Raw genomic sequence first — 20631 nt, 5'->3', positions numbered from 1 at the left:
TTGAGTTTAGGGTTAAACTCGAGTTCAAGTTTCCCCTTCAACTCGAGTTCAAGTTTCCCCATCAACTTGAGTTTATAAACTCAAACTCAAGTTAATAAATATTATTTTTTCTATTTTTGAAAATATTATAACATTTTCGTTTTAATTCTGATTGAAATGATTTTTTCCTCTATGCATTCATAACGAAAAAATAAATAAAACCCCACTTATATACCTTATTAAAATTTTTTATCACCATTGAGTTTTTATTAAAATACTATCTAAATACAAATTTAAACTTTGACCCACCCAAACACAAACTCAAAAAGAGTTTTAATTCAAATCATAACTCAAATATGCACATAAAAACACAAACTCAAGTTACACTTTTAACTTAAATTATAACTCAAACGCAACTCAAAATCATCACTCAAATCACCTTTTTAACTCAAAAATGCAAAAGAACAACCTCAACAACTCCCATTGTAAATCGGTGGAGGTCGAAGGGGGCTCAAGAGGGCGGCGTTCTCGCCGGCATGATGGAGGGTTGGTCGCGCAGTTATGGGTGCGCCGAAGTTTCACGGCGCTCTGAATTTACAATGGGTTCTCGCAACGAAGTGCTTCAAACAAATTTGAAAGATGCTTCAAATCCATATCAAGATCGACGAGAAGGGGGCTGGATCTAGTGGCAAAGGGTGTCGGTTGGGCGGCGGAAGGCTGATTCGATCTTGCGACGGCGGAGGCGGCTCGATGTTGCGATGGGGAGGGGGCTCGATCTGACGATGTGGGAAGGAGCTTGATCTCGCAGAGGGTCGGCCATATTCTTGTCTTGTTAAGATCCAAATCAAAATGCCAAAAATAAAATGCCAAAACAAATTCATTAGATTAAGGATTTGAGCGTGGAGGACTTATGAAAAGCTTGGCCTTGTTTTTGAAACAATCCCTTTCTCCTGGTTTGAGAGTGCAGGACTTGTGGAGAGTTTGGCTTTTTTTTCTTTTTTCTTTTGCGGTTTACCATTGCAATGAGAATCTTTTTTTTGTCCGATACAAATTTTCAAAATTTTCTTCTTCAATGTGAAAGGTTTTGCTTTTATTTATTATGGATTTATCGTAATCCTTCAATTTTCAAGTGGTAGTGTGTATTGTATTAATCAAGCATGTGAAATTATTTTGTTATAAAAACAAAGAAAAGAAATAGAAGAACGAATAAAGAATAGACAGATGCGTTGGAAGAGAGAGAGAGAGAGAGAGAGAGAGAGAGGACGAGTTTATGGATGAAGCATGCCATGAAGATTTCTGAAGGACACAGAGGTATACAAAGGCAGTTGTGGGAAGTATGAAATTGGGATTTCAGTTTTTTTTTTTGCCTTTTATTGGTGCGAGATTTTAGGGTCTTTTCGTCTTTTCAACGAAAAAGAGATGCACATGATAGTCATGTGCAAGAATCTGTTAAGGTTTGTTTGGTAGTGGGTTTAGAATTATGATTTTAGATTCTGATTCAGAATCATTATTTATTTACTGTGATTCTGAATCATAATTCAGAACTAGTATTTGATTTAGATGATTCTGAATCATGATTTATAATCTGATGTGATGTTTTAAACCAGAATCACTCATGATTTTAAAACCACCTCCCTCTTGATTTAAGATGATTCAAACTCCTGATTCTAAATTATAGTTTCAAGATCATGATTTAAACTAAAAATTATGAATCATGGTTCTGATTCTAGAATTATAATTAGAATCACTCTGATTTTAATCATCGTACAAAACGAACCCTTAGAAATTTAACAGAGTTTGATGGAAAGGTTTTAATTGCCAATATTTTAAAAGTTTGGGGATCTTTTCGTCAAAATTAAAAAAAAAAATAAGACTAAACTATCACTTATTAAATAGTTTAGGGACAAGGGTGCCAATTACTTCTTTTCATAATCTAAGAATTGTTAATGCTTTTGGACAACATGAATAGTTTTGTTTTTCATTTTTGGGATTTTTAGTTTGATTTTGGTGTAACAGGTTTAAAAATTGCTTTGAGGCATATGTACGATGGAATGTGAAAACTTCTTATTTCTTATTTCTGATTTTGGATTTTGTATTGAGAGATTGGTGATGCATAGTAGAATAAAAGCCTCATATGTGCAGAAGTGCTTGATGAGCGAACCATTGATTGTTTTTGGCAAACATGGCGTTAGTTCATTTTTGTGTTTTTTGTATGTCTGAGTTGATGAAACAAATCGTGGATGATTGCCTTTTTAGAGCAAGATCAAAGAACATGCTTCTAATGTCTAATGATTTGTTTTTGCTTTTTTTTCCCCCTCTAAATCTGAGTATAATTTTGATAATCTGAGGGCCCGTTCACTTCGTTGATTTGAGTTTGTAATTCGAGTTGAGATGTAATTTTGTGTGAGAGCTTTTTACTGTAGTAAAAAAGTTAGATGTGACTGTTTCTGAGAGCTTTTTACTGTAGCAAAACTCGAATTCTAAACTCGAATCGACGAAATGAACGGGGTCTGAGTATAATTATAAGATATGGAAGTTTTATAGTTTTTCATATACACGATTGTTTTATGAAACATAATTTGATAAATTATGATTTATAATCTGACAGATTGTGGATCATAGTCTGACAGATCATAGATCATACTTTACTAGATTATGGTTGGCGGCTGGCATAACTTATTAGATTGTGAATCATAGTCTGACAGTTTATGGCGGGCACCAGTGATCAGAGACCCGCCCGCTGACGTAACCGGTGAGATTATAGGTCATAATTTGACAAACTATGGGTCATAATTTGACAAACCATAGCCGGCTGGCGATCAAAAACCTACTGGCCGGTATAACCTGTCAGACGATTGGTCATTGACTAAGACAAATTATGGGTCATAGACTATAGGCCCGCCACCGTACACTGTCAAGATCTTGTAAATTATCAATAGACCATTGAGGGTATTTTAGTAATCTAGTAATGGCTCACTTGATTGGTTATAATTTAAAGGGGTAGAAATAAAAGAGTTAAATGTTTAGGGGTTAATAATAAGTTGGTGTAGCATGGGGTAATTGTAATCCTTTCTCTTCTGTTTATAAACTGCAAGTCTGCAACAGACTTAAACTGCGAAGGACATGGCTCTTATTCCAGAACGACCAAAATGCTAAGAAGAAAGCATCATGTCTTTTTTTTTTTTTTTTCATTATAAATGAGAACAAACTTTCTGGTGTGACGAAGATGTCGCTTTATAAACTGTAGAAAATGTTTCAATTTATTTACGACTCGTCATTTACTTTCCTAAACGATAGTGGTAATCCCAAAGCACAATTTACACGTCTTTTTCACTGAAACAATGGTAAACTTTTATCTAAACTTGAATACTTTAGCGATAGCTTCGGTAGACGGGGCTGTACATGCAACTTTCTGCATACTTGACAAGATCTTTAGGACGCGGAAGATGAGAAGCAAGGCCTACACAAAGCAAACAAACAGAAAAGAAAGTCCTGAGTATGAACATTTGATGGATTTGGCAGTACTTTTGTATGGTGGTTTAACCACAAGAAGCTCACCGAGTTCATACACCTTGGCAGCAACATTAGCAGCAATATGGGCTGATATCTTTCTGATATTGGTAAATGGCGGGTAAATCATTCCTTTGTCAAAGTTCTCTTGTGTCACCTGAGCTGCCAAAGCTTCGGCTTTTGCAAGTAAAAGTAAGAATTAGTTCTATTACAAGGGCAAAGTGACCAAATGAAATATAACAATAACTTCTATGTATAGAAAGAAACATAAGAAATGGTCGTCGTCCTTTGTGCACTTACAGGCTGCCAAAAGCATATTGTCATGTACACGAATAGCACCGGAGATGATCAAACCCAAGCCAAAGCCGGGGAATATGTAAGCATTGTTGGCCTGAACATTATTGCCAAGCACAAAAAAGGGTGAGCCTTGATTGCCCTTGTAATTTTCAAATAAGGAGAGTTGCATAGAAAATATAACAAACCTGTCCAGGCACAAAAACTTTCCCTTCATAGTTAACAGGTTCAAATGGACTTCCACTAGCAAATATGGCTCGACCCTGTTTGTCACATGTTATGGTCAGCTAAAGGATCTACTAGTTGATCTAAAATCACTTCTCAAATAGCCACAAAACAATGTATGCAATTGTACCTTGCTCCATGTGTAAGCTTCCTCTGCTGTGCACTCGGATTGTGATGTCGGATTTGACAGCGCAAGAATGAGAGGTTTCTACATAACAGATTACACCAATGTCATTCTTGTTAAGATAGTTTAGTACTAAATATGTGCATTTTTAGAGAGAAGAACAAAGAGAGAGAGAGAGAGAGAGAGAGAGAGAGAGAAACGTACCTCGTTTAAGGATGCCATGGCCTCAACCACCTCCTTTGTAAATGTTTTTCCAACGCCGGATGATCCAATCAACACTGTTGGCTTGATAGCCTGGCAAATTCATGGCAAAAAGAATATGAAAGGAAAAACAAAATAAAAAACAAAAAGACCAAAACCATAAAGGTGTATTTGAGATGAAAGAATAAAGGCACAGCTAAGTTCCATACCTTGACAGCATCTAGAAGTTCCTTGACAGGTTCATGCTCATGAGCCCATGGCTTCTTGAAATGTTGAAGTGACCCAAGACGAGATTTAACAATCAGTCCCTGCACCAAAAATATTAAAACATGTTACATAAAAAAAAAAGAAGAGTGATTGAATAATATTCTATTTCAAAATATTGAATTGAAATCTTATTTGTGCTAGTATAGCTACCTTTGAGTCCACAAGCCAAATCTTCTTCCGGGTTTCTTCCAATGGGGCTTTTGTCTGCCAATGAATTATTACATTATTAGTCACAAATGTTTGGCTGAAAAGCAAAAAAATGACAGAATTGCTAATAAAGTAGGTACCTGTTTTGACATCTCAAGAGCTATGAGCTCCGCTATACCTGTTCCAGCCTTCAGTGGCAAAAAGCACAAAAGTGAGAAACATGTGAAGTAAGCATAATACACATACTACATGTGTGTCAAAATATTCAGAAATATAGAAAATTGAACCAAAATATCAATATTGACAAGTTTTGTGAATTGAAATGACCGATTCCCTCAACTAGATTGAGATTTAAAAGTAGCCAAACTCAATAGCGGAGCCACATTGTCATCATGCCCCACTCGACTTCTAAAATTTTGATTTTTGTCTTTAATGTTTTTTTAAAAATTTTAATTGTAGCCCCATTCTACGCCCCCACTCAATAATTGAAATATATAACTATGCTAACATTCAATAAAAACTCTCTCTAACTTTTTTCACAGTGCCTCTGATGAGAAAAAAAAATTCTGCAATTGCCATTGGCAGACTCATCAAGTGAATAGTACTTGAAAGAGATTTTCATTTGAGAAATATTTGAGCCTCACCTCTCCAGCACCCAAGAACAAGAAAGTATGGTCAGCTAATCTTCCGCTGACCAATTTCAAGGACGCAATAAGCCCGGCCAAGACCACAGAAGCCGTTCCCTGAACCAAATTGAAGGGAATCATAAGAAATGCAATCATGATCTTCAACTGTCAAAATAAATAAATAACACGTTCGTCTTGCTACCTGAATATCATCATTGAAAACAAGGTGACTTGAGCTGTATCTCGACAGCAGCTCAAACGCGTTGTGGTTCACGAAATCTTCGAACTGAAAATCCAAAGAAAATCAGTTAAAGCACTACGAAAAGAAAAGGATAGAGATTGAGTAGTCCATTGAATTAATATGTTAATACCCATTAAGTACCTGGATTAGGACCTTTTCTCCATAGTTCTGCTTAACTGCAGTCATGAATTCATCTAGAAGCTCTGCGTATTCCTGAACAAGAAAAATAAAATGACCCCTTAGATTTTGAAGAAAACAAAAATATGCTTCCTAATGGCTGAATAAATTAAGTCAATTCCATAAATTGAGAGGAAAAAAAATGCAAACCTGGCCAGTTGCTCTTTTATGCTTGATCCCAATGTAAAATTCATCATTCAATAACTTCTCATTGTTTGTGCCAACGTCAATGGTTACAGGCAAGCACTGCGCATAAGAAACGCAGATTTGTTAATCATTTGGAACTTTAAGAGCATCTCCAATGCAGGGCAGAATTAGTGTACCGAATGCCAAATTTTAGCATTTGAGTAGGAAAACCACAATATTTTTGGTGCTAAATTTGGCATATATGATACTTGAGCCAAAAAAAAAATATGGAACTTTATGAAGATTCACTGCATTATTTTACATCCATATTTTTATTGTTATGATCAGAGTTTTAGTTTCGAAATCACATTGTGAAGGAAAGTAATACCATGAAAATGCCTAACGAAAACTCGTGAAGAAAAATTGAAAATTCGTTTCTCATTGTAAAGTACCAATGAATTTCTCAACAAAATGTGAAGCAGTTATTATCATTGTGTATAGTAAAAACTTACTGCTGAAGGACGTAGTCCACCCAGTGCTGTATACAAAGAAAGCTTTCCAACAGGAATCCCCATTCCCTGACAAACATTATTGATTGAAATAAACAATGGATCCAAGTATGATATAACAAATAATAATACAAACTCATGAAATATACGAATCTAAGCAGGGTAAAAACTGATAAGAACAAATCAGTTTACCTGGCAGCCAAGGTCCCCTAGCCCCAAAATGCGCTCGCCATCAGTCACAACGATAACTTGGATGCTCCGCTGAGGCCAGTTCTTTAGTACTTCAAGGATCTTTCCCCTGAGAGGGAAAAGAATTCAGAGTCAATTCAATGTCTGCTTGGTAGCTATGAAACTAATTGATGTTGACTAAAAAATTGAATTTAAATGGCATACTTCTCTTTCAAACTGATGTAAAGGCCCTGAGGACGCCGGAAAATGCTACCGTACTTCTGGCAAGCCTCACCAACTGTTGGAGTGTACACAACAGGAAGCAATTCTTCAACATTATCAATAAGAAGTTTGTAAAACAGCCTCTCATTCCTCTCCTGTAGAGTGAAAATGGAACAAAATTTTAGTGAACTTTCTGCAGGTAGGACTGTATTGCTATGTAACAAATAAAACTGAGAAATATAACATGACACTTATTCAATATAACATTGAAGTTAAAAAGGTGTGACAGTAGTATACATAACTAATTTATAGTCTTACTTATAAAATAAATGTTATGTTATACTTCTTAATTTTATATGTGACATATGGCAATATAGTCCTGTCGGGACTAGTATGAACTTTGTTATTAAACTGATCGATTTACCTGAAGATCCATCATGGCCATGTATTTGTGCAATGGGACGTCATATTGGCGAAGGTTTTGCATCATCTTCTTTTCCTATACACCAGAATCGACATGGCGGAATTTAGTAAAATTTTGTTAAGAAAGGGAAAAAATATATGAAGTTTTGAAAAAATGTAACATTTTTTTTTTTTTTTTGTTGGCTAACCTGAAGCTCCTGAGTTAGGACAGCAGGAGGGAGAAGGCCACGCAAGTAGTGAGCATCTCTCTCCTTCTCAGTGAAGGCAAGCCCTTTGTGGTGGTGTGGATCCCGCAACAATGTGTATCCACTGTCACAACATATTTGCATTATATTAATTGGAACCAACTTAGTAATACTGCATTGATAATAAATATATATATATATGCTAATTAAGTTGTACTTTAGACTTGAATGATTAGCCACACAGTGAAAAAAAATTAACACTGTAACGCTAAGAAGAAAAATAAATAAAAACACATGTTTTGTTGTAGTTTGGAATTATACAATTATTTGAGAATCAAAGAGTAAATATTAAGGAAACAGGACAACAAATTTATTGAATAGAATTCACGTTTTCATTTATTTATTTATTGCTGAAAAAGAAAGTTATCCGAGTGAATGCCTCGTTTGGAGGCAAAAATATATTTTGCAGAAAGGATTTGTAAGCCATTTACTATGCATTATGCAACATTCTCAAATAAATTGCATCAAATGTGAAAATTTTCTTAAAGCTGCTGAAAATTAAAATTTTCATTAATATCTCAAAAGCCTCAAATACACAAATTTCACCTTTCAAAAAAAAAAAAACACAAATTTCCACTTGAAATACTACCTAAATTCTTTCAGAAAAAAAAAAAAAATGAACCCCACGTGAAAGGTGGAAACTAAAAAGAAATTGAGAAGCCGAAGCTAAGCATATTCCACAAAAATCACATAAAAACATAGTCATATAATATAATTATAATAAAAAAAAAAAGGGAAACAAACTCAGTTCAAGATAAATAAAAAAATTTGAGCAACACATTGATTAGAGTTCAAAACCATGATTTTTGTGTGTCGTCACTCATGACTGACCTAGCAACAGAGACAGTCCAAGGGGTGACAAGCTGATCCACCGTGGCAGTATCCTCACCGTACACGTCCTCAACACCCCCACCATAGCCGCCACTCTTGCTATCCAATATCTCCGGCACTGAATCTCCACCGTTCATCATCTTCTCCTCCTGGATGATCGATGTAGTACTTGTTCTTCTTCTTCTTCTCTCCAGTACCTGCAATGCCCAAACCCCACTTCTCTTCTGCAAATAAACACAGAAGAAGAAAATGGCCAACGAAAAAAGAAAGAAAATAAAACCAGTTTTGTTGAAAAACAAAAACAAATGCTTCTCTTTTATAGGCCAAAAAAAGGAAAGGAAAAACTCTGAAAATCTCATTGTCAAAGACAAAACCGTTGAATTCCCACGTCTACAATCTCGCTCAAGGAAAGCGGAAAATTGGGAAACTCTTTTTTTATAATAATTTTTTAAATGATTATGATGACGGGGTTGCAGAGTTGACAAATAATTATTATTTGTATTGTTATATAGTTGTATATATGCGTACCAGAAAGTTTTGTGCTTTCAGCAAGATCATATTTGGAGGAACGTGCAAGGAATGCTCACGTTATACTAATATGCTTTACGTGTTTTTGGAGAGAGGAAATATGGAAAGTGAGGAAATGCATTATTTGCTAAGAAAAAAAGGGAATCTCTGTGGTAGAAAAGGTTTTTTTACTAGATCCATGTGAATTATTATTTTAACTATTAGATTAATTTTTTAACGGTTAGATCTGTATATATATGTATTAAAAAATTTAACGCGTGAAAAATAAAACTATTCCTATTCAGATTAGACGGTTAAAAAGCTAATCCAATAGTTAAAACGCAATTCATGTAGATAGAGTTATCTTCTCCATTATAAATGTACCCTAAAAAATAAATAATAATATTAAAAAAAAAAGACAAAGAGGGATGACTTAGTCCTTGTTTGGTTTGAGGATTCAAACAGGGTGGTTTGAACTAAAATTTAAATTTTGTGAAAGAAAACACTTAGTAAAACTTTTTAAATTTATATTTTTGTGAGTGAAAACACTGTTTAAATCAAAATTAGGGTAGTTTGAACTAGTGCTAGAACTTTGGATGGGCCGCCCGCGACCTCTCGAAAAGCCCGGATTTTTGCCCGAGCCCAAACCCGACCCGCCCGAGAAATTTGGGCCGCCCGCCCGAGCCCGAATTTCACCTTGAACAGGCCGCGGGCTTGCATTAGGCGGCCCGAGCCCGCCCGAAAAAGCCTGAATTTTTTTAAAATGTTTTTTAATATTAAGTTATTTTGTGTTAAAATTTATATATATATTAAATATATTACAATTTGAAATTTAAAATGAACACACGAACTATATAAAAAAATTATTTTTTTATTAATTTTTAAATTTATAATTCATGATTACCTCATTAAAAATCTTACCAAGAAAAACTCAATTAGAATAAAAACTTGACAAAGAAAAAAGATAGCCGTTGAACGGTTAGTAATATAACCCCGTTAAATTTTTGTTTTTATTAACCTCCACTGATGTGAATTTATACTCCCGTCACTTCCTTTCACATCTAGCTAGGAATAATTTATGGAGCTATAAGAATCTCATACTAAAAGAGCTTACTGAAAAAAAGTTGAAAAAAAAAGAAGAAGAAAGGTCAATACAAGAAAGAAAATTGAGCAACAATCTAGGAAAAGGTAAAACAAAATGCACAATGTTTGGTAGATGAGAAAGTAAAGTAAAAAAAAAAATGTTTTATCTATTTATTTTATAGTTGTCGAGTCAAAATGTTTATTTGACATATTATTTGCTTTGGCAAATATTTTATTTTCCTCTTTTCCTTTAAAAATTTGAAAGATTAAAAAGTAATGAAAATTGTAACTTCTTTTCTTTTTCATTTTCCTCTTTACGAAACAACCAAAAATTTTATTTTCTCTCCAAAATCCCTCCTCGGATTTCTTTCCTATCCCTTTCTTACAAACTTACCATTAAAGTGGTAGCCTAGAGGCATTAAGCTTACTCTCTGGTGATTTGATAGATATGAGAGATCTTAAATTTGATTCTTATGAGCAATGTTTAAGACTATTTTTAGATTACCGGCTCAATATTCATTAATCTTTAATGGGAACGAAGAAAAAAAGTGTGAGAACCCACTAAATTGTACTATGTTTAGAGATACTTAGAGAGATAACTACCACTAGTTTTCCCTCTTCACACTTTTTTAGAGCAATTTCAAATGAACAATAAGACAGCAAAGAACCAACAATAACTGACATTTTCATTAAACCCCAAATGTCAGCAGGCTGCTAGTGACATTTGCAATGCATAATCAAACAGATCACAATAGACAGCAAAGATCAAATATCATATAACCCCATTAAATTTTTGTTCGGGCGTATTCGGGCTACAACGGGCAAAAAAATAGCCGTTGGACGGTTTTTAGGCAATTCGGGCAATTCGGGTAACTCGGGCTTCGTGCAAAATTTGGGTTTTCAGGCTTATTTTTTGGTCGGGCACACCGGTCGGATTTTTGAACGTTTTTTCGGGCAGTCGGGCATGTCCGGAAAAATTCAAAAACAACTCCGGCGGATAGCGATCGACGACACCTACTTGGCGGCGGGCTCCGGCGTGGTCTCAAAATTCGGGCTGCCCGAACCCGAGCCCGAATTTCCACCTTGAATGGGCTGGCATATGGGCCTGCCTGCCCGAGCCCAAAAAAATTCGGGCTTCGGCCAGCCGCCAGCCCAAAGTTTCAGCACTAGTTTGAACCCTCAAACCAACATGCACTTAATAAATACAAATTTCAATATCATAAACGAGTGTTTTTTTTTTCAATTGAATTTATTTAATACAATAAAATTTAAACTATTGCTAAAATTAGTTATTTACGTCAACTTTCCTTGATTCTTTGTCCTTTCATAATTTCTTTTAATTGAAAAGGAAAGTATTTGGCCCTATTTGTTTTTGTTTTTGTTTCCGTGTTTTACATTTTTCGGGGATAAAAAATGAAAACGCCAATAGAAAACGCGTTTGGTGCAAAATTTTCTAAAAACTGAAAACAAAAACGTTTTTGTCCTTTTCTGAAAATCTGAAAACGGATTAAATCTGTTTTTCATTTTCCTTTTTATTTTCTCCCTTCGTTCTTCTCTCTCTTCTCCGAAATCGCCACTGGCGCCACCTAGAAGTCGCGACCAAGCCAACTTTGCCCCTCCGTATCCACCACGAGTTGTCCATAACTACAACCGGGCATCGACTTAGACCGCCTCGTACATCAAAACCCAATGGGTCCCGCCATCGAACCTCACCGGGAAACACCGTCACAAGCCACACCCAAAACCGATGAATCGCGACCCCCCTCTCTCTCTCTCGACCTCCCGTCCTCTGTCGCGAGCCGTGCGATAAGGTCACAACCATGGTGGGATCCTGCCTAACCGCGACCATCACTGCGATCTAATTGTCGGCAGCCTACTCCTATCACGCTGTCGGCGGCAGTTTCTCCGACTGCAACATTTTTGTTTTGCTGCACGGGTAAAATTTTGTGAATCTGGCTTTTGTTGATCGAAGATGAGAGAGAGAGGGATGGGGTTGCTGGGTTTGATTTTTGTTTGAAAATGTAAAGAGAGAGAGAGAGAGAGAGGAACTGGGTTTGTTGTGGAATTTGGTTCATAAATGATTCCATTATTGTTTATTTAATATATTTTAATATTAAATATTATTACATGTTTTTAAAATTAAACCACCAAACACAATTTCAGTTTTTTTTTAACTGAAATTAATTTCAGAATAAAACTACCAAACGCATTTTTAAAAATGATTTCAAAATGAAAATGAAAACGTTTTCATTTTCATACAAAAAAATAAAATCATTTTGGAACTAATTCCGCACCCTTTGTATTTTTTGACAAAAAGATGAAAATCATGTGTTGAAATTTAGAATAAATAATGATGATAAGAATCATAAGTTGTCGAAACAATATTTTAATCAATGTGATGTGAGTGAATTATTATTCGGGAAAATTATATTCCATACCATGTGTTTTATTGAATAACGTTTATAGTTCAGATTGTTGTCCAGAACCTCCTGCCTCATTGGTTATCGTTCCAATACAATTTTAACAACTCAATGTATTGTCATCTAGAATAATTTGAATGTTAAATTTAAACTTTGTAGATGAGGTCGCTTTTTAGTACTTAGTGCTCATAAAAAAGAACGTTTTGTGATATAATCTTTCCTTGTTAAGAGAGAAGGCGACGTCCAACATTGTTCTTTTTCTTTATTAAACGAACATGATCATTCAAAATGTTTCCCGTTGTTGACTATTATAAATTATAACATGAACAAATTAAATTGAGAGTCCGTTTGGTATCTAGATTCGTTTCCTGATTCGAATTATGATTCGTGATTAGTTACAATATTTTCTCTCACAAAAAATACACGTAAATCAAAAATGAATCTAATAACATGATTTGAATCTATAAACCAAACGCGATTCTATTGAGAATCCTCGAAGTGTCCAATCGATGAATTATATAATAGCAACCTGCAAAATGTGTTACGTGTCAGATTAAAACAAATCCTAATTATGGCCATTAATTATCCGTGGTCATTCCTCTCATTTCCATTACTGGACTAGAATGTTACAGGTTTTAATATGAGCTCTAATTTAATGATATATTCCTACTTATTTAGTACTCGTAAAAGAGTCTCTCTCTCTCTCTATATATATGTATGTAGTGTATAGCTACAAACACATCGATAATTACATCATGACCAATAATAATGAAGAATACTATTTTGTGTTATGAAAAATAAAACAAAAATAAAATAATGAAGACTGTTACATGTTCTCGATTTTTAGCTTGTCTTACTCTGATTAGTAACTACACACACACACACACACACACATATATATATATATATATATATATATATATATATATACACGTTTGAAAGGTAAACTTGAAACTGGGGAGTTTGGTGAAAGACGAAATCTATTTGGAATTCAACAGAAAATTGTGAACGCCCCAAAATAAAAAAGCCAACTACACCAATTTGATCGTGTCAACTCAAGATCAAGTAATTCTTCAAATTTTGGTGTCCACACTAGCAAACCATATATAGATTATAGGCCATATAGGTTATTTTCAAACTTAAACTAATACCTTTCTATTTTCTACACACGCAAACAAAAAAAGAGGACAATTTTTTTTTTGCTCCTTTCACAATTTACTATTTAGCTTGACCGCTGTGTCACATATAGGAAGGAACAATTCAAAAGTATTTCCAATTACTTAATAAATCCAACTGATGATGTAGTCTATAATCATTATCCTTGAAATGTTACCATTTTAAATTGACTCAACCCCATAAAAAATAAAAAAGGTGATCAAAATAATTTATATTACACAAATTATAAGTTGATTTCGTGTTTAACAATTACTACAACACGTCATAGAGTCGGTTTTGAAAAGTCACTCGATACGTGATCTTCAAATTTGGCCAATTTCCGAAAACTAGAGCTACCAAACCCATAGTATTTATTAGAGCCAAAGCAACATAACATTTGTCTAGCGTTATGAATTAATTTGGTAACGATCGGATGGTTTATAATGCTATAATTGATTAGGTCTTACTTTTCTAGCGCATCCACTTTTACTATTATATATGTGACTTCTCAAAAGTCTATAGATTAGATGGACATTAGGAATTGAATATGGTTAATTTGTTTCAAAGGCTCTTTAATAACATTCTAGAAAAGACTAGGAAGGAGTTAATTATGGTGGTGGTGGTGGTGGATACACATGCACCAAACAGCCAACAAGTGCCTCCCTAAGGCCTCATGGACTTAAAGTTTGAAAACTCGAAAACACGGCGACGCATAATAAGTTGATTTTAAGTGATTTTAGATAGAGAGAGGAGAGGTGTGCAGCTTAACGTGCGGCTGACTATAACAACAAAAATGCTTTGAAGCTTTGTGTGGAGCAGTAGGTATCAATGGACCGAGGATGTTTGGTAGAGAGATTCGTTTCCTGATTCGAATCATGATTCATGATTCGCTACAGTATTTTCTCTCACAAAAAATTCACGTAAATAAAAAATGGTTCAAATCACATGATTTGAACCCTCCAACCAAACGTCTTTTAAGACCTCGTTTTCACCAATTCGAGTTTAGAATTTGAGTTTTACTACAGTAAAAAGCTCTAAAAAATAATCACATCTAACTTTTTTACTACATTAAAAAACTCTCACATAAAATCACATCTCAACTCGAACGGCGAGCTAAACGGACCCTAATGCTATACTTAATAGAGGTGAAAAGTGGGTCCCACCCGTTTATTTATTTTTGCGTCCTTTGAAATTAGACAACTCGATTGGTTTTTTTTTTTTTTCAATTAATTGGATGAGAGTAATGGTAGAAGCATCATTGTATAACAAATAATATTTATCACCACATACTAATAATACGTGGATTTTTCATGATTGTAACTTATTTATTATTAGCTTTGGTGCTTAAAATTGCTACCAAGAATTTTTTACTGGATGATGTTGGCAAACCTCCGGCGAATACCATCAAATTGAGTGAAAAAGAATATATTCAATACATTATAATAATGCTGTACAAATTTGATGATTTCCGTCCATTGGATTTTAGTTGAACCTTAGGCCTTCACGAACTAATAATTCATTTATTCTATCCAAATTCCAAAATAATCTATTTAAATATATGCTTTTCAATTATGAAGATTATGTGTGGAAAATACTCAACAATAATTGGATGAAACTGGCTTTATTGTACGTTCAAAATTTTGATCTAGCAACTAGCCAAATTTAGTAGGTTAGAGGAGGCTGTCGTTTTCTTTCGCCTATGTTGAAGGGACAAGTTTCCCTTAGTGTTTTAATGATAATGCTAGTGAATTTTCTTGCACTTTGTTTCTTTGATTACTGTCTAGTTTTATTTTTTATCGGCTAGATTTGTTTTTTGTTTTGTTTTTTGTTTTGTTTTTTAAATAGCCTTAGTGCCATACGTTTATGAATGCCAATTGGTTGGATATTTTCATTGATTATACAAGTTTTATTAAAGAACCGTGTGTGCATTTAATCTTTATTATATCATTTTGAAGTGTCTTTCATTTTGTGGAGCTAGTGGAGCTCAGTACATACTATTTTTTATTAAGTGTTTCTTATCGAGTTAATGTTGAAATTAATTGTCTAACAATATCGCATTTCTTTCTCAAGGAACCTGTCTATATAGATCAATATTTGTAATGCATTTTCATATTTATTTTTAATATTAGTCCGTTAAATACATCAGATATCCAAAAAAAAAAAAAAGTATATGATTTGGATTGAATCCTTTATAAATAGTTTTTTTGATTGAGAAAATTGTTTAACTTACACTTAAAAGTGTATAATTCTGAATTTTAGCCATTTACTCTTAATTAATATCATTTTAACTAGTATAGTATTTGACTAAAAATATGTATTAATCAATAACAATAGATAAAAATCTAAATTCATACACTTTAAATGAGTATTTGTCTCATTTTTCATTTTGATTTCTGGGTGGGTTCGTAAGTTTCTAAATAACTGGGCATGCGAAAAACAGTTGCAATACATTTTGTGTCGTTTGTGTGTTAACAAAAACGACGTTTTTTTTAGGTAACCACAACAAGTAACGACAAGTCGTTTAATGTACCAAACGACTTTAAAAAGTAAATTCATTTTATTACCATGACATTCAATGATCAAACAACATAAAACTTATGTCATATCTTTCCCACAACCCAACGGCATGCAGTTTTAATGTCGAAATAAATTTTGTGAAGTTTGTGTTAACAAAAGAGACATGTCGTTTTGACTCAATGATGATGAATACCCATAAGTCGTTTAAAATACCAAACGACTTAAAAAATAACGACATGTTATTACAATGACATTTAATGACTAAACGACATAAAACTTATGCCATATCCTTCCCACAACCTAACAACATTAAGTTTTAAGAGTCGAAATGACATATCGATTTTATGATCAATCTACATAAAATTGAGTTAATTTTCAAAAAAAAAAAACATAAAATTGAGCTCATTCACGCAGGATCACAGCGCCTCAAAGCAGGAAGATTTCACTGCCTGCAGCGACAATATTGGCATCTCCCTATGGAACAACCAGGGCTGGCTCAAGTATATTTGGAGCCTTTGGTGAAAATGTTAAAGAGGTTTTTTTTTTATAAAAAAAATAAAGAATATATATATATATAAGAGAAAATTCAGCTAAAGTAATTAAAACTCTAATTTTATTGTCTTTTGGGATGCAAAGTTATTAATTAAATATTTATATTGAAGTTCATCTAATAAATTTTGATCATTAGACAATATAGTTAATCTATTCAATCCTTATATTTTATTTACATGCTCCATCAACCATCCCATAATCATCTTTTTAGCAAGACTATTTTCTATCGCTTTTTCTACCGCAATTTCACTATGTAATGATTTTTGGTGGTGGTGGTTTTGTAGTTTGTAAAATAGATATTGTTGATATCTATTTATATGTAAATCATCATAACCTTTTTTAAGGTTTATTGTGCTTAATGAAAAAAAAAATGTGTCAGTTGGTTAAAAATAAAAGAAAATGAGTCGGTTAAAAATAAAAGAAAAACCGTTCATTTGCCTCCAAAACAGATTCAATAGAGCATTGATTAAAGGAGCCCATTAAATGTGTGAAATTAACTAAAGAGAGAGAGCATTTTATAATAAATGATAATAAGTTCATGTTTACTTTGCATTAAAGAGAATGAGAAAATAAAGAGTAATTCTCTTTTTATTTAATAATGTGTTAACTTTTAAAATTAGTAATAGAGATTTAGTGGGTCCACAATATAGGAAATGAGAAAATGAAATATCAATCTTTATACTCCTTTTAGTGTTAATTTTTTGTCAAAGAGAATGAATGTTAAATTTATTTATCTACCCTTAATGAATGAATGACTATACAATCAATAATTATTTAATTATTTAAAAAATACATTTTAATGATTACATTCATAAAATTTCTATTCTTAATTTTAGTAACATAAAAAAAGAAATGAGGTTGTTTTCTATTACCCTATCTAATAGTCAAGTAAACATATAAAAATAAATGAATTATCATTAATAGTATTACTTTACTTTCATTTCCAATCTCATTACTTTTCTTATTACATTTTTTACGGTTCAGTAAACGTGTAAATTAAGAAAATTGACGGTTCATCTCTCTTAGAAAGAAGCCTACTTTATGGTTCCAAATTCTCAAGTTGGTGTGTTTTTTTACACCCAAATTTAAAAAAAGTTTAGACTCAAGTTACAACTTTATTTAAGTGTATGTTCTTTTGTAAAATTTGAGTTTAAACTTAAGTTTGGGGCTACAATCTGAGTTCCAGTTTCCTCTTCAACTAATGAACAGTATTTTCTCTATTCTTAAAAACGTCATAATTTTTTCGTTTTAATTCCGATTGAGATGATTTTTTTTCTATGCATTCACAACGAAAAGACAAACAAAACCCCACCGATATACACTGTTAAAATTTTATATTATCATTGCTTTTTTATTAAAATATTATCTAAATACAAACTCAAGTTTTGACACACCTAAACACAAACTCAAATAGATTCATAATTCAAATCATAACTCAAATATGCACATTTAAACACAAACTCAAATTAAATTCTCAATTCAAACTATACTTAAATACATTATAACTCAAATTAAAATCTGAACTCAAGTCACCCAAACTCAAAAAGTGTAAAAAAAATAAGTTAGTTGTTCTATAAAATTTTATTTAAGTAAATATAATAGATTAGTTATGAGTCATAATAAATTTGGCGGCTTAAACTATTTGGAATCCTAGGCGATTGCCTAATCTGCTAGCCAGCTCTGGAAGCAACAATATCTCGTTGGATTGCAGTAAGTTCTCACAACTAGAAGATCAAAATCTCCCCAGAATTCATCACGACAAGATCTCACTAGATGGTGGCCGCCTTACGTCCAACCATGTATTTTTCTGGATTTTTTTTTTCTATTTTCGTTATGATTTTAAAATTCACGGACAGAATTAAACCACTGTAATTGACTTTAATTATTTGTTTGTGTAGATTTTTTTTTAATTTTAAACCACTGGGTTTAATGAAAGAATAGATCAAAATCGTGTTTTGCTACCGTAAAATGCTTTAAAAAATCGTCACATCTAATTTTTTTACTACAATAAATAACTCTCACATAAATTCACATCTCAACTCAAATTAAAAACTCGAATAAGCGAACTAAACGAACCTTAAAGTTATTTAATTCTAAAAATTTCACAAGTTTAATTTTAAAATCTATGGTTTAATCTAAAATAAATCAATTGTTTAGTAAAAATAAACAAAGTGGTTCCAAATGTCTCATAAACTTTGAAACTTAGTTAAACATATCATTCGAATTGTGAAAAGGATTCATGTCACTCTTTGAACTATATGAAATCAGCCAAAACACTACTTAAATTAATATAATTAATAAATGCCTCATGAATTTTATTATTTTTTTAAATCAATAATATGACACAAAATCAATAGTTTGAGTGGTAAATTGACTCAAAATCAGTAGCTCCAGTTTCCCGCTTTGTTAAAAATTTTATTATAAACAAATGAAAAAACACGGGGTTTACTATTTAGTAATGTCATGTCATAAAAAATAAAGGGTTAAGTAAAACTAATTCTCCTATTTTTCGGTCAATTTTTAACAAAAATTATATTTTTAAGAGGTTACATAGACTGGTTCAAAATTTAAATAGTAAATCAAGAGTTTTTAAAATTTAAAGACAAAATAAAAATGACCTTAAAAGTTAAGAGCATAAATAAAATAATTCTATAAAAAGTTAAAGGTTTTTTATGATCAGAATTTCAGACTCAGACATACTTCATTGTAGTGTATATTTAGGGTGCCTTTATAGTGAAAAAATGTTATTTTACTCCGACTCTAATATTTGTGTTTTAATAGTTAGATTAATATTTAACAGTTTGATTTATAATAGAAGTAATTTTACATTGCGTTATAAAATAATGCAGATATGTATACAAATTTGTCTACTAGAAAATTAATCTAACGGTTAAAAATATAAACTCCTATCGATTGAGCAAAATGACCGTCTCCACCGTAAAAATTTCACACGTTTAGTATAAACCAGGTTAATTTCACATCTAAATAATTATAAAAAAGAAATGAGTGTTTCTCTAATAGTATCTAAAAAATGAAATACTAATAATTTTATATTTTCAATAGTTAAATATGTATAAAAAATTATCTATTCTACATAATTTTTTAATATAGTATTTTTTTATTAAATTGAATAATCAAAAACTCGCCCAGAAGGTCCTACCATAAAAAATTATGATAAAGTGAGTGCTAAAATCTAATACAAATCTAATGGTGAAGACATATTTTATTTTATTTTTTTGGGCTAGAAACGAGAATTTCAAAGAATCCAGCCTGATTAGTTCTCTGTACTGAACAGACATGACTCAGCAACATTCCGGTCCAAACTCACTTTTTGCCATTACCATTTGGAAAATATAAATCAGCGAAAACCTGAAAACGCGCGAGCCAAATTGTAAAGTCTAGGGTTTTCTGAATCGACTCGGAGGGAAATTCAAAAAACAAAAAAATTAATACAAAAATCTAAACTTTATTTTCCCCTCTTTTGCAGAGACGAAAGAACAGGATTCGTTCATGGACCGTCTTCGTCCTAGAGCGAAGAAAGTCTTTACAGGCTTCACAAAGGCAGAGGTGATTCCTTATTACTCTTCTTCTTTCTCTCTCTCTCTCTGTTTTTTTTTTTTTTTCTTTTGGGGATTTTCTTGTGTGATTGTAAATTTTCAATCTTGCACCTTTTTTATTAGTTATTGATATTATTGTTATTTTATTTTTCTGCTTTGCTAACCTGCATTGTGGATTAATATTTTGCTTGTCAAATTTCCCTTCTTTTTTTTTTTTTTGAGAAATGATTCTTCAAGCAAAGAAAAGAAATTGGATATGCTAAATTCTAAGAAGTATAGATATATATTTATATGTATGTATGTATGTTAGCTGATTTGTTGTGTAGTTTGATGTAAATTGGTCAGTATGGAGTTTTCTTGTTTAGAAAAATAGATTAATTTCATAACAATCTGAGTGATGTAGACACAATTGAAAAGGGTTGTCTTTGTTTGAATATCTGATCAGTCTTCTGAGATCATCTAGTACAGATTTTTGGTGGGTTTGCGTGTGTGTGTGTGTGTGTGTGTGCGCGTGTCTATATATAT

At 32.6% G+C, this 20631-nt stretch overlaps 2 protein-coding genes across 2 annotated transcripts in view; one reads left to right on the top strand and one right to left on the bottom strand.

Moving 5' to 3' along the window:
• Positions 1-3086: 3086 nt before the first annotated feature.
• On the bottom strand, positions 3087-8923 carry LOC21394022 (NADP-dependent malic enzyme). Its single transcript, XM_024169522.1, has 20 exons — positions 8844-8923; positions 8316-8539; positions 7428-7548; positions 7241-7315; positions 6820-6971; positions 6619-6724; positions 6430-6495; positions 5942-6037; positions 5756-5827; positions 5576-5659; positions 5392-5490; positions 4888-4935; positions 4751-4804; positions 4543-4641; positions 4337-4426; positions 4139-4216; positions 3972-4046; positions 3790-3880; positions 3538-3666; positions 3087-3439 (listed from the first exon to the last, which is right to left on the bottom strand). Exons 1-20 carry the CDS (start codon positions 8871-8873, stop codon positions 3351-3353), a joined length of 1878 nt encoding a protein of 625 aa, XP_024025290.1. The 5' UTR covers positions 8874-8923; the 3' UTR covers positions 3087-3350.
• A 10920-nt stretch (positions 8924-19843) lies between these two features.
• Positions 19844-20631, top strand: part of LOC21394021 (protein SAWADEE HOMEODOMAIN HOMOLOG 2) — a 3176-nt gene continuing 2388 nt past the window's right edge. The window contains exons 1-2 of the mRNA XM_024169504.1: positions 19844-20116; positions 20433-20446. Coding sequence (XP_024025272.1) covers positions 20060-20116; positions 20433-20446 — 71 coding nt within the window. The 5' untranslated portion in view covers positions 19844-20059. The remainder of the gene's footprint in view (positions 20117-20432; positions 20447-20631) is intronic.

Source organism: Morus notabilis, unplaced genomic scaffold (genome assembly GCF_000414095.1).
Source record: "Morus notabilis unplaced genomic scaffold, ASM41409v2 Scaffold245, whole genome shotgun sequence".
Lineage (NCBI taxonomy): Eukaryota > Viridiplantae > Streptophyta > Magnoliopsida > Rosales > Moraceae > Morus > Morus notabilis.
The sequence above is the reverse complement of the archived record's forward strand: the minus strand, read 5'-3'. Positions and strand labels throughout refer to the sequence as shown.